General features: G+C 35.1%; 1 protein-coding gene across 3 annotated transcripts in view; it reads right to left on the bottom strand.

Annotated features, from left to right (window-relative positions):
• Positions 1–709: 709 nt before the first annotated feature.
• The window catches only part of KLHL28 (kelch like family member 28), a 37,692-nt gene continuing 23,708 nt past the window's right edge, over positions 710–14,693 (bottom strand). For all 3 annotated transcript variants that reach the window (XM_055291447.2, XM_055291449.2, XM_055291448.2), the window contains exons 3-5: positions 10,449–10,892; positions 7,676–7,884; positions 710–5,551 (exon numbers count right to left, since the gene is read on the bottom strand). In XM_055291447.2, the coding sequence (XP_055147422.1) occupies positions 5,388–5,551; positions 7,676–7,884; positions 10,449–10,892 (817 nt within the window). In that variant the 3' untranslated portion in view covers positions 710–5,387. The remainder of the gene's footprint in view (positions 5,552–7,675; positions 7,885–10,448; positions 10,893–14,693) is intronic.

Here is a 14,693-nt window from a genome sequence, read left to right as displayed (position 1 = left end):
TAAGAAAAGGCACCCAAGTCTCAACTGCTTGTTTCTTTGATTGCTGGTTACCCGATGCTGACCACAAAAGTAATGAAATCCTCTTGGATATTACTGTGTCTGCCTCAAGTAAACCTTTCTTAAAAGGCTGGTCAGAGAATCTAAAAGGACAGGAAGCTGGGACTGCAATGGGCTTACTGAACACTTTTACTCCTGTTACACTTATGAATGTTTCTTTAGTAAACGTCTGAATGTGTGGCAGAATTTGGCCTACGACATGTTTTCTTTTTTTTGGAGATGGCGTCTTGCTCTGTTGTCCAGGCTGGAACGCAATGGCGCCATCTTGGCTCACTGCAACCTCCGCCTTCCAGGTTCAAGCGATTCCCCTGTCTCAGCCTCCTAAGTAGCTGGGATTACAGGCACACGCCAGCACGCCCAGGTGATTTTTGTATTTTTAGTAGAGACAGGGTTTCACCATGTTGGCCAGGCTGGTCTCAAACTACTGAACTCAGGTGATCCGCCCACCTCAGCCTCCCAAAGTGCTAGGGTTACAGGTGTGAGCCACTGAGCCAGGCCTGACCTAAGACATGTTTTCACTGTAACCTGCTAATGAGGATGAAAAGGAGTGGCTACTCTATGGCTACTACCTATCTACGCATAAAACCCTAAGAGCTGAGCATGACAAAGTTAGCTTGGTGCAGTTCACAGTCACCATATGACATGTACAAAGTAGATTTTTCATTTTTATTTTAAACATTTTACATTAAATGAAATTTAACCATAATAATTACAGAACATTACCACAATAATATACACAAACAACCTTTAAAATAAAAAAGAATACAATTCTCAACTAGTTAAATGACACTTTAGTATGTAAACATAAATTAAACCCTGATGCTAAAAAGGTACATGTTCAGAGGTAAAATACATATACAAAAACATTTAAACTAACATAATCCACAACTAGATCACATTCTTTGCAAGAGAGTACAAATATTAGTACTCTACAGCTACAAAATTTCAGAATCCTGTTAAAATCAAAACCGTTGCTGCTTTATAATACACAGCACAATTCATAAGGCAAAAATATAGGCATTATCCTCCAGTTCTTTAACTTCACTTGTATTTTAAGGCAAACTTGGAACTTTTTGCTTAGTATTTAAAAATAAATGGGACTTACACATAACTTAACAAAATTAACAATAAATTATCTCTAGTTAAAAATGTATAATATAAAAGACATATGGATAACAATTTTTCTCTCTGCAGAGATGTAAACTGGATTTTTATTTGACTCCATATTCACACCACTAGGAAAATTTGTAAACCTATTGTATTAAAAATGTATTGTATTCCTCACTCTTTTCAAATGTGTATCAACACCAAATCAATGTACTGTAAGTGAAAATCCAGTACATATCCAGCCATGGAATAATTGTTATCTAATTAAATCATGTCTAATTAAAGTGCTGTTTACAAAGGGAAAAAAGGTTAAGAAGTAGAACTGGATATTAACTTGACAGGTGACATCTTATAATTCCTTAACTTTTAGACTACAGAGGTTATGAGGTTATCACAACTTTACTGAACTTTAAGCAGTAAGTGTTTATTGTAGAATCTGATTTTCCTGAAAATGAGCACTTAGGTGACAATACCAGGAATCCAACACCAAAACTGAAAATAAACACAACATGTGCATATATCTCTCTCAATGTCAGCCAGAGCCTTGATACTACAGGAAATATATATATTTAAAATTTCTATAGTTTTCTTACTAGAAAATACATTATCCAATTCTAGGAGATTTGGAGTTCTATAAATATTAGGTTTTTTAATATTTCTTTTTCATGCCAATAACACCTAATTGGACACTAAGGAATTGCTTATTCATAAACTAGGTCTCTAATCACTTCTTATGATGTCAGAGATAAGGAATTAGATTCATCCTTCACCAAAATAGTTATTAGGGTCTCTCACACTATATTTTACTCTCTTTGAGTGAAAAAGAGTATATCTCTCTAGCTCCCACAGCATCTAACAGAATATCTCATACACATAGCAAACCCTCCATATGTGTTAAATTATCAAAATAAAATTTCAAAACCTAATGCCATTTTCCTATCACTTGATACCACTTCCTATAATTTAATATTCACTCACATTTAAAACAATAACAGCAATAACACAGAATTTATAAATATCCTTGGAGCTACATTAAAAGCCACTTACATTCTATTACAACATCCAATGATTACTGAATAGCCAAAGGTGCCTAACAGATTAAGTTGTTATAATTATAGAAGGCAAGTATCTTGCAACTGATTACATTAATTTCTATTTCCTAATGCTGCTCTTTTCCAAAATATTTCTGGGAAATCTTAAATAGCTTTTCTCTTCTTGCCTGAATATGTATAATTATTTCTAATACTTTTAATCCTGAGGATTTATAACCAAACATTTTGATCCTTTTTAACGTTAGAAATATGTGGCTTTAAAATCACAATTTGTCAGCAGAGTGTTCATAATGAACCTTCTCATAAATTTGTGAAAGAAGGCGCTAATGTAAACATATTAGTTGTCAGGTCAGATTAGTAGCTCTGGTTCTTACGAATAGTACAGTAGGTTAAGCAATCCTAAAATAAATATACTTCTAAATTTTGAACATTTTTCCTCTTCCTTTCACAGATTTTCATAATTTGTTCACCGGTGTATGGCTCCTACTACTACTGTCCAAGGTATTTCACATTTAGTCTTCATCAAGATGAAATTTAGATTTTTCAAAAACAATGACCAGCATACGTTTTTGAGCTAATTTACCAAATGATTATATACTAATTTGATAGTGGAGATGATACATGAGTAAAATATTGTTAAAATACAATGTATAGAATAGATGTGTTTATAATTAAAATCATTTTCTTTTTTTTTTAAGGCGGAATTTCACTCTTGTTGCCCAGGCTGGAGTGCAATGGTGCAAGCTCGGCTCACTGCAACCTCTGCCTCCTGGGTTCAAGCAATTGTCCCACCTCAGCCTCCCAAGTAGCTGGGATTACAGGTACCCACCACAACGCCCAGCTAATTTTTTGTATTTTTAGTAGAGATGAGGTTTCACCATGTTGGCCAGGCTGGTCTCAAACTCCCGACCTCACGTGATATACCCGCCTTGGCCTCTCCAAGTGCTGGGATTACAGGCGTGAGCCACTGTGCCCTAAAATCATTTTCCACAGTCTTTCAAATTCCCTTATTTTGGGAATACGGGATTAAAAATAGTATAATAGGATATATTTAATAGTTTGATTGCTATAAACAAAGAAAACTGAATTGGGGATTTAAAACTAAATATGTGACGAATCTATTTTAAACTGCTTTTCTTTAAATAAAGTCTGGGACAACTACAATAGTGCACCTATTTCTATGCAATAGATTTATTCAAATCAATGAAAAAGTTATTGCTATATATTATTATGTTATTCAGACAAGCAACATAGAAAATACTCAGACTATCAATTGTTATTAGTTGCTCCTGTTGAGTTCTAAATTAGAAGAGACTAAAAATCACTTGCAAGGTTTTATAATCTGTGCAAATATTCATAAAGTATGATACTACATTTATGATTAAAAATGATTTTACATAGTTTTGTAGTATATATTCAAATCTACAACTGGCAGTTTATGGAAGAACAAAGAACTGTAAATTGCCCGGCTATAGTATTCAAGAAATAAACATATATACTACAAATGAACCTATGTTTTATAATTACAAATGGCTTCTTAACAATAGTGTAGAACATTATGGCACTTAAGAATATAATATGAATTTTTTTCTTAGGAAAAATTATATTGCGGAGACTTTATAACGAGATCGCAGACAGGTTTGAAAAGAAAATCAAATGACTACAGTCCCAAAATACAAGTACCAACGTCATAATAAAATGCAAGTGAATGTGTTTGAGACTGACAGACATTTACTAAAACATGCTAAAATCAAAGAAGTTAACCACTTTCTTTAAGTAAGCTGTCACTGGCTACAGCAAACAATTTTGCTTTAAAAGATCATTTCTTTAATCAAAGTAGAACTCACCTTAGAACCATTACTCAAGTAAACGTCGAGTTCCAGTTTTCCTCAATAACCTTAAAATATTCAGTTAACTAAGAAATGTACAAAGTAATGCATAACTGCCTAGTGCTTTATATTTAATGCATATATTTCTGTTTTTAAGAAAGACATGTAGTATCTAGCACAAGAAGAAAGAATATCGAAAGTGTAACTTTCTTTAAATCACTATTCAGGAACCATGAAAAGCATAACACAGGCCATTCTGATGATTTTTGGATGTTAACATTAGCGTAATCACTAACATTTTTATTAAGCACAAATGAATCAAGCCATTAAAAATGCAAAAGACTATCAAAACATGTCATGCATATCTCATACTGAACATCCAAGAGGCCATCAGTTATAGCCTTGTTATAAATCCTACAGTTAGCACCATTTTATATCTGAACACTTTGAAAAAGCAAAGATCTTAAAAAACTAAAATTACAAGGATATATGAAAAAAATTAATATGCACTAAGAATGGTACTAAACACTGCTCAAATATTTACATCAGCACTGGGAGGCCTGCTGTCCTACTGAAGAAAAACTGAAACACCTGATATGCTTAAACTCCTATCCATGCTAACCATAGCATAGATAGGTAATTAAATTCATCCAACATTAACCTGCCCATATACAAAAGGCATAAACAGTAAATATCTGATTTCCTAAAATAGGGCCCCAAATATCATGATGATAAAAGAAATTGTTTTAAAAATTTATTACATCCCTAGCCCTAAAACCATTTAGCAGGAAAGTATTCAGATGACTACCTACTGGCATGTTATTTACAACCCTTAAAAGTACCAAAATAAAAAGCAGCCCTTTGTTTGTTTTAAAACAAATGAAAAACGTGAAGCATTTACATCCAAGAAGCAGTATCAGCACTCTGTCTATTCATTCAATACACTCCAGCACCTAAAGCATCGCTCATCCTAGTAAATCACGGTTATCAGGGAAAGATAGCTAAAATTTAAAAAAAAAAAAAAAGCAACGTTTCGTCTACATGTACACTTATGAACATAAAACTAGTATATCTCAGTCTTGGGGGAAAAAGTGCACAGTTCAATTGGTAAGGTCTTTACTTTTTTTTTTCTCTTTTTTGTTTTTAATTATTGTTTTACTGTGTAATCAAGAGCAACCAAAACTACTTGTCAGTTAAAAGTACCCAACAAAACTTTTGAGTCTTCATGCTACTACTTCAAGTTAAAAAGAAAGCAATGCAGCTTGTGGGTTTCAGAAAACTGGGCCATCCGTTCATGCAGTACAAGTTTCACCACCATACTATTTCCGAGAGTTCACATTTGTCAAAGTGCAGTTAACCCAAAGTTGCAGCGACAGTATATCATGCCAGCTGAATCCAGCCACGTATCTGAGATAGGATCATATTTCTGCACTGTATTCAGATAGGAAGACCCTGAGTGACCACCGACGACATAAAGGTAGTTATCTATTACAGCAGCACCAACTCCTAGGAAAGGTTGGCAAAAAGAAGAAAGAAACATGTTAACCATGAAGTATACTTCTTCTCACTAAAAATAAATTTTTATTTTAATGTTTTATTAAAATACATTTTAACAATCTATTATTAATTATACAAGCAATATACAGTAGTCCACCTTTTATCTGAGTTTTTGCTTTCCATGCTTTCAGTTACCTGAAGTCAATCACCACTAGAAAACAGGAAGTACTGAACAATAAGATATTTTGAGGGAGACCACATCCACATAACTTTTATTACAATATATTGTTACAATTGTTCTATTCTATTATTGTTGTTGCTAATATCTTACTGCGCCTAATTTACAAACTAAACCTTATCATAGATATATATGTACAGAAAAAACATTACATATATAGGGTTTGGTACTATCTGCAGTTTCAGTCCACTGGGGGTCTTGGAATGTATATCTCCTGTGGGTATGGGGGGCCTACTGGAGCAATATGTGCTTGATGGAAAAACAAAATCTTTAAAATAAAAGTAAGAGTTACTGAGGTGAGAGGATGGCTGGAGGCCAAAAGTTTGAGGCAGCGGTGAGCTATGACTGTTCCACTGCACTCCTGCCTGGCTCGACAGAGTAGGACCCTGTCTAAACACTAAAAGAAAATAAATAAAAGCAAGAGTTGAAGTCTTCCTTTACCTCTCCTCTCTAATTCTACTCTTCCTTTCCCTTCACTACAGGAAAATGGAATATATATCTTTCCATAGGCTTTTTAATTTCATTTCATTCTAGAAAAATCATTTTATGAGGTTTTCAAATACACTGAAATATTTAAAATAAAGTGACATAATTTATGCTTCGAAAAATTCTACTTTAGATATTATCTTATATAGTTCTAAAAAGAAACAGTTTACTCCAATTTTTTAAGTTCTCATTGTTTCTGTGGCTTTCCCTCTCAAGGATACAAAAGAAACAAATTATAGTAAACACTAAAATAGTTCATTTCAGCTTGTCTTTTCAGTTTCTCATGCATGTTTGTTTCAAAAGGTTCTCTAATCATAAATATAGGCTGAACATCCAATACCCAAAAATATGAAATCCAAAGTGCTCCAACATCTGAAACTTTATTTTTGATATGGAGTCTTGTTCTGTCTCCCAGGCTACAGTGCAGTGGCGCGATCTTGGTTATAGCGATTCTCGTGTCTCAGCCTCCCGAGTAGCTGACACTACAGGCATGTGCCACTGCGCCAGGTTAATTTTGCATTTTTAGTAGAGATGGGGTTTCACATGTTGCCCAGGCTGGTCTTTAACTCCTGACCTCAAGTGATCCTCCCACTTCGGCTTCCCAAAGTGCTAGGATTTCAGGCGTGAGCCACACCGTGCCTGGCCCAACATCTGAAACTTTTTGTGCACCATATGATGCTCAAAGAAAGTGTTCACTTAAGCATTTCACACTTTAGATTTTTGAACTTGGCATGCTCAACCTGGTAAGCATAATGCAAATATTCCAAAATCCCAAATCCAAAACCTGAAACACTTCTGGTCCTAAGCATTTTGGATAGGAAATATTCAAACTGTATGAGGAGTGCTCCCTAAAGCATTTCCATCAGTATCTTAAAACTTTTCCCTTAAAATGATGTGATGAGTTTGAGTTCAAAGATAACAATTTCTCCTAAACCACAAAAGTGGATTTGTTTTTTTTCTACGAACTCTGAAATACAGCCCTTTTTGATCAACTATACCCCTTGGGGAAGAAAGAACATTTGAAAGTGAACATACAGATTACTGATGTACAATAGAAAACAAAACAGAACAATCCGAGGATTTTATGTATGTAACATATGAGAAGATGACATTTGTTAAACGGACAAAAAGAGCTTCTATAAATATACACTCTAGTATAAGCATTTCCCAAAATGTATTCAGCAAGTTTGAGAAACAATAATATGCACGTTGGCATATAAAAGTCACAATAAAGAAATCTATATACTTTTGTCTAGCTAATTGTCTTTCAAGTTTACCACATACAAGTCTTTTTTTTTTTTCTGGGCAAGTAATATTCCTACTGCTATATTCCAAGGAACTATTATTGCAATCACATCATTATAGAAAACATTGCCTTATATGTTTAGAAATTAATAAATTCTTATTACCTGTTCTAGGTTCTTTCATTGGTCTACACACAGTCCACTGATTTTGATGAGGATCGTATCTTTCAATGCTGGACAAATGTGAGACTCCATTATGTCCACCCACCACAAAAATAAAGCCTAACATGACACCCACGCCAAAGTGAATCCTTTTATCTGCCATGGATGCAACCATCTCCCAGGAGTCCTTACTTGGATCATAACGCTCCACACTGCAAATATTTAAAAAAAATTTAATTTACAGATCTTTTGTGTCATTCTTCCTGTCAAAGCAAAACTAAAACCCACTACAGCTTTAAAAGTTCACATAATAGAGATATATCAAACAAGAGTAGTCTGCCACAAATGCTTAGGTTTTGCTGATAAGATTGCAAGGATAAAAGCTTACCTTGTAAAGAAGGTGCAATTCCATATGCTATTCCATTATATGGTACAAGCAGCAAAGTATATTAAGAGCATAGAACTTGGAGTCAGAAGACCTGGGTTCAAGTGCTAATTCTGTATACCTAGGGTGAATGAACCTTAGCCCTACTGCTGTGGATTTGTGTAATCCTGAATATGTCATTTCTTCTCACTTGCAAAAATGAGGATAGTGCAACCTCAAGGGATTCATGTAAGAATAAAGTCAAATGAGTATGCACGTGACTTTGAAAACCACTAATTGAATACAGATTTTTTTGTTCCTAAATTTTATTTATTTATTTTTGAGGCAGGTCTCACTCTGTCACCTAGGCTGGAGTGCAGTGGCACAATCATAGCTCACTGCAGCCTCAAATTCCGGGGCTAAAGTGATCTTTCTGCCTCACCCTCCTGAGTAGCTAGGACTAAAGGTACATGCCCCCATGCCTGGCTTGAATACAGAGGTTTTTAGGATCTTCTACACAGTTAAGGGAAAGAGAAGAGGAAGAGAAGGTGGGGAAAAGAAAAACTTTTATTTTTTTTCCTCACAGGAGAATTCATGTGGCTTACTGCAAAGTAATCATCGTAGATTGCATAGTACAAACTGGCTAATCATAATTATCTCAGGGTGATTTAGGAGTACTCAGGAATTTGAGTCAAGACTGTGTTTCAGAGAACCTGTGGCATTTCTAGGTGCATTATGGAATCCAAATTAAATCAGAATTTTCAAAAAGCCTTCCCTAGAAAATTCTAGCAGCTGTTTAAGACTATGGTTTCCTCTGAAGGGGCACAAAGGCACAGAGGTAAGATTGTTGGGCTTGTTCTGGCCCTAACCTAATTTCCTGAAAAAACCATAAGCATTTAACAGGATGTGACACCATTCTGGAGTTCATAATAGAGACTGGGTAATAATGTTTCTGAAAGAATTCCAAGATAGAATCCATTAGACCAAAATCATTGAAGAAGAGTTGATGCACTGCAGCAAGATTTTCAAGATAATCAAATTTAAAATACTTAAACTTTTATCTTACAAATTTTGGCCAGAAGCTTTTCAAAGAATAGAAATGCATGTCTATGTCCCAAATATTTTTCCTTCAACTAAGGGCAAAAAATAAATAAATAACAGGAGGAATACTTTGGCTTCAACAGAAATGAAAATTCACAGATGAAATGCTGTTGTGCCATCACTTTCTCAGTCAACAAACCTCGGCATTTGTGGAGGATTGGTTCCAGGATCCACCCCATCCCAAGGATACCAAAATTTGCAGATGCTCAAGGTCCTTACATAAAACAGTATAATATTTGCATATAAGCTACACATATCCTCTTGTACACTTTAAATCATCTCTAGATTACTTATAATACTATGCAAATAGCTGTTATACTGTATTATTTTGCTTTTTATTATTGTAAATTTTTTCAAATATTTTTGATCCACAGTTGGTTGGATCTGTGGATGTAGAACCCGTGGATATGGAGCGCTGACTGTATGCCCTCTCATTAAAATACTCACAATCAAAATAACACAAAACCACTCGAATTACTACTAAAGATACAATCTTTTCTTTTCTTTCTTTCTTTTTTTTTTTTTTGAGACAGGGTCTCACTCTGTTGCTCAGGCTGGAGTATAGTAGTGCATTCAAGGCTCACTGCAGCCTCAACCTCCTGGGCTCAAGCAATCCTCTCACGTCAGCCTCCCAAAGTATTGGGATTGCAGGCGTGAACCACCACACCTGGCCAAAGATAAAACCTCTGGAACATCAATTTTCAATAAAGGTTCAGAATTATGATTAATTTCTCATATAACTAGTTACTTTATACTTTTATTTTCTCATATATATTTCTCCTTTATTCAGATAACACTACAGAATACAGATATCACAAATTCAAACTCCAGCACAAGTCAAATACCTGATGATACATGTATGATCACAGGAAAGAATTCAGAAAGGAATATTTAAATAAGGTTTTAAGTTTATGATGTGCTATAATATTGTACAGATATACAGGAATTAAATTTCTACTTCTTTATTCTATTAAGCAATACAATAAAAGACAATTTACATACTGTGCACATAGATGTACACATCACACAAAATCTAAAGTTGTCTAACTTCATCTTATTTTTAGGTTTCTGAGTTTTAAAATCTAGTCCATTTATAGTGAATGAGCATAAAATTTAATGAGAAGATCTGATTGTTAGGTTTGTATTAAATTTCCATGTAAAACAATTACAATTATATCTATGGAGCAGATTAAGTTTCCCAAATGCTGGAAGTTCATTCATACACACAAATTGTTTAAAACTCAGAAATCATTGCTAATGAGACTTTTAAAAATCCACAAACATATGCAGTTTAATTATTAAGTTAAATACCTGTTCATGTGGGCAGGACCATACCCACCAATGGCATACATCATTCCATCCAATACCGCTGCAGCAAAACAACTTCTTGTTGTAGTCATTGGTGCCACAGGTTGCCATTTTCTTATTTTGGGCGTGTACTTCTCTACAGATTGTAAATAAGATTGTCCATCATAACCACCTAAGGCATAAAGTTCTCCTGCAAGTACTACTACTCCAAGAGTACTTCGGCTTTCATTCATTCTCTCTAGAGAAGTCCAAGTATTTGTATCAGGATTCCAGCATTCTACTGAATTTTCATGTTTTCTGATAGTGAGGCCAGGACGCACATTGGTTTCAATACCACCTATAACATATACTTTTTGGTCTAAAACGCATATTCCAAATTCATAGCGAGGAATGTTTAGGGGTGCCAAACCAATCCAAGAGTCATTCTGAGGAAAGTACATCTCCACACTAAAGAATAAGCAGAAAAAATATAAAATTTAAAAACCAAAGTGGCCCATAAAGACAGATATGTTTAATCTTATTAGTAATCAGGGACACAAAAATTAGAACCACAATAAACCATGACACACCTTCCAAAGTGGCAAAAAATGTAAAGTCAGATAATAAGTGTTGGCAAGAATGTGTAGCAAGAAATGCATACTCTGTTGGTGAGAGTGTAAACTTGTATAAATTACTCTGGAAAACAATTTTACTTTATCTAAAAAAGTTGAAGATACATGTGTCCTGACTCAGTGATTACATTCCCATGTATCTACTCTTCTGAATGTCTATTATAATTTTGCATCTAGATAAATATACACAAATGTTCACAGAAGCAAAACACAATCATCCACCAAAAGGAGAATGGTTAAAGTGTACTTTATGTGTCCTGCCTGAGCAACTCTGTTGATGAGAAAGGCATGCATACATATATGTCCAAGAGTGTTTACTACAGTATTATTTGCAACAACTCCAAAGTGGAAACAATCCAAATGTTCATCCACGATAAAATGGATAAATTGTGCCATATCATAAAAGAGAATACTATATGGCAATGAAAGGAACAAACTATAGCTACATGTCGCTGGGGGAATCTCACACACATAATGTTGAGATAAAAAAGCCAAATTCAAAAGGATATCAACTAAGTTCAAAAACAGGTAAAACGAATCTCTGGATTAGGAATGAGGATACTGGTCACCTTTGGGGACGACAAGAAGTGAGCTCAAGGGTGGCTTTTGAGTGTTGGTCATACTGTATTTCTTGAACTGCTTTGTAATGTTTACTTGTGGTAATTCACTGAGCTGTACATTTGGGATTTGTACATTTTTCTGCGTGTGTGTAACACTTTAATAATTAAAATTAAAATTTTTATTGTAGAAAGATAAATTATGCTCATACACTATATAACATATGAAGTGAACCATTTCCTCATGCAATCTCACAGATGAATTTCACAAACATTGTTCAGTGAAAAAACATCTGAATAATATATATTACTGAACTTACATTAAAATGTGTAAAACCTAACAATATATTGAGGCACATTTAATATGTGGCAAAATTATAATAAAAAGCAAGGGAATAGTTCATAAAAAGTCAGGACAGTGGATACTTCTGGAGGAAGGGAGATGGCAGCAAGGAGGGGCACAGGGGGACTTCAGAAGTATTGTTAATAGTCTGTGAAGCTGGTTGATAGGTACTTGAGTATTTATTCTTGATACCCTGCACCCATATACTATACAATCTTTTGCATGTATATATATAAAAATATATCTAAATATATAAAAATATATATCTAAATATATATTTATATATACAAATATATATATTTATATATAAAAATATATACAAATATATATATTTATATATATACAATATATATATATATTTGTATATATATAAATATATATATAATTTTACCCCCCCAAAAGTTGGGAAAAGGTAGCTAATGTCCCCAAACTCAATAATGTAACAGCATAAAAAAAGTCCTCCATCCAGTATAATCACGCTATATTCATTCACTCAATAGTTACAGAATTCCTATTTAAAGTCAGTTTTTGTTATAATACTTGTTTTAAAAATATGAATTTGATGCAATGATATATGATGGAGTAGTTTGACCCTAACAAGGTTTAAAAGAGAATGGGAGATAAGGAAGTGAAAACAGGGGGTATAATTTTCCAACGATGTTTACTATAATGAGTAAAATAAATATGAGCAGATAGCTATGAAGTGGGGCAGAGAAAGACCATGGGACCAGAGGGGATTAATTTAACCTGGAAGCTTAAACCAAAATGTGTTTGCATGCTGATGGTAATGATACATATAGTACAAAGGGAGAAGATGATGATGTAGGAGAGAGATAGGATAAATGGAAAAGCAAAGTCTTTGTGTAATGGAGAGTGAATGAAATCTAGTGAATAAGTAGAGAGGTGGAAGGGTTGGTCTTAGAAATAACTTGGCAGATTTGGTGTTGGGAAGATGAGGTCGTTCTCTTCTGGTTGCTTCCATCTTTTCCGTAGAATAAGAGGTAAGGGGAAGGGGTTGTGGATGTTTTTAAGAGAGCAGAAGGTGTGAGACATGAGGGAGTCAAAAAATAAACTGATTAAGGAAATGTAGAGCAGTTACTGGGGAGTGCTAAAGGCCCCATGTGAGACAAGTTAAAATGGGTATGTAGGTTTCTCTAGTTATATTCTGCTGCTCAGATGTAGCCATGGCATAAGTGGAGAATTGAATTTAACTAGATGAGTATGATGGAGGAACAGAAAGGCAAAGGGGCCGTGGAGTATTTAAAGGAATGATGACTGTGATGTTTCTCCAATCTAAGCTAGGTAAGCTGGGAAGATAAGAACATGTGGTGGTTCGAGAGCAATCAGTTCTCCTAACTGGTTATGGGGCCAATGGATGAAGAATCCTGAAAGGGACAAAGACTCATTGGAGGGTGTGCACTGAAAGAAATAAGCTTGCAAGAAAAAACCACTGTCAAACAGTAGAATGTGTGAACCAAGATTTTTGAATGTGTTGAAGTCACCAGTAATAACAAAGGTTGGCATCTGAAGTAGGAACAGTCTAGGACTGAGCCCTTAACCTGTAGGATATGGTTAACTCTTAAGACTTAGTGTCAGAATTGAATTTTTTTGTTTGTTTGTTTGTTTGTTTTTTCTGAGACGGAGTCTCACTCTGTCACCCAGGCTGGAGTGCAGTGGGACGATCTTGGCTCACCACAACCTCCACCTCCCAGGTTCAAGTAATTCTCCTGTCTCAGCCTCCTCAGTAGCTGGGATTACAGGCATGCACCACCACACTCAGCTAACTTTTTTTTGTATTTTTAGTAGAGACAGGGTTTCACTATATTGGCCAGGCTGGTCTCGAACTCCTGAACTTGTGATCCGCCTGCCTAGGCCTCCCAAAGTGCTGGGATTACAGGCGTGATCCACTGCGCCCGGCCCAGAATTGAATTGTTAAATACCTAGTTGATGTCAGAGAATTGGAAAATTGGTTGGTATGATAGTAAGACTTCTCAGTGATAGTAAGACTAAAGGTTATGATGATGGATTATCTAGAAGTTATGGATTTCTGGAGATGATTTAGCTAAATACATACAACATATAATGTCATTAGTCCTTATGGTCTTTTGACGGTGTCTTAGTTCATTTTCTGCTGATATAACAGAATACTACAGACTGGGTAATTTATAAAGAACAGGAGTTTATTTGGCTCAAGGTGCTGGAGTCTGGGAAGTCCAAGAATATGGTGCTAGCATCTGGGAAGAGTCATCTCATGGTGGAAGACATCACATGGATAGCTAGCAAGCCTGCGCACACGACAGAGAAAATGGCAGCCGGACTTATCCTTTTATCAAGAGCCCACTCTCGAAATAGCTCACTCACTCCCACAATAATGGTATTAACCCCTTCAAGAGGGCGGATCCTTCAGGGTCTAGTTACCTATTAAAGGCCCCACCTCCTAATACTGTTCAATGGCAATTACGTTTCCAACATATGAACTTTTAGGGAACACTTTCAAACCATAGAATTTTGCCCATGGCCCTCAAAATTTGTGTCCTTCTCACATGCAAAATATATTCATTCCATCCCAATAGCCCCAAAAGTCTTAACTCATTCCGGCATCAACTCAAAAGTCCAAAGTCCAGAGTCTATCTAAATCATATATGAAGGAGAGTCAAGGCATGATACATCCTGAGGCAAATTCCCTTCCTGCTGTGAGCCTGTGAAATCAAAACAAGTTATTTACTTACAAAACACA

This window comes from Symphalangus syndactylus, chromosome 9, assembly GCF_028878055.3.
Source record: "Symphalangus syndactylus isolate Jambi chromosome 9, NHGRI_mSymSyn1-v2.1_pri, whole genome shotgun sequence".
Classification (NCBI taxonomy): domain Eukaryota; kingdom Metazoa; phylum Chordata; class Mammalia; order Primates; family Hylobatidae; genus Symphalangus; species Symphalangus syndactylus.
The sequence above is the reverse complement of the archived record's forward strand: the minus strand, read 5'-3'. Positions and strand labels throughout refer to the sequence as shown.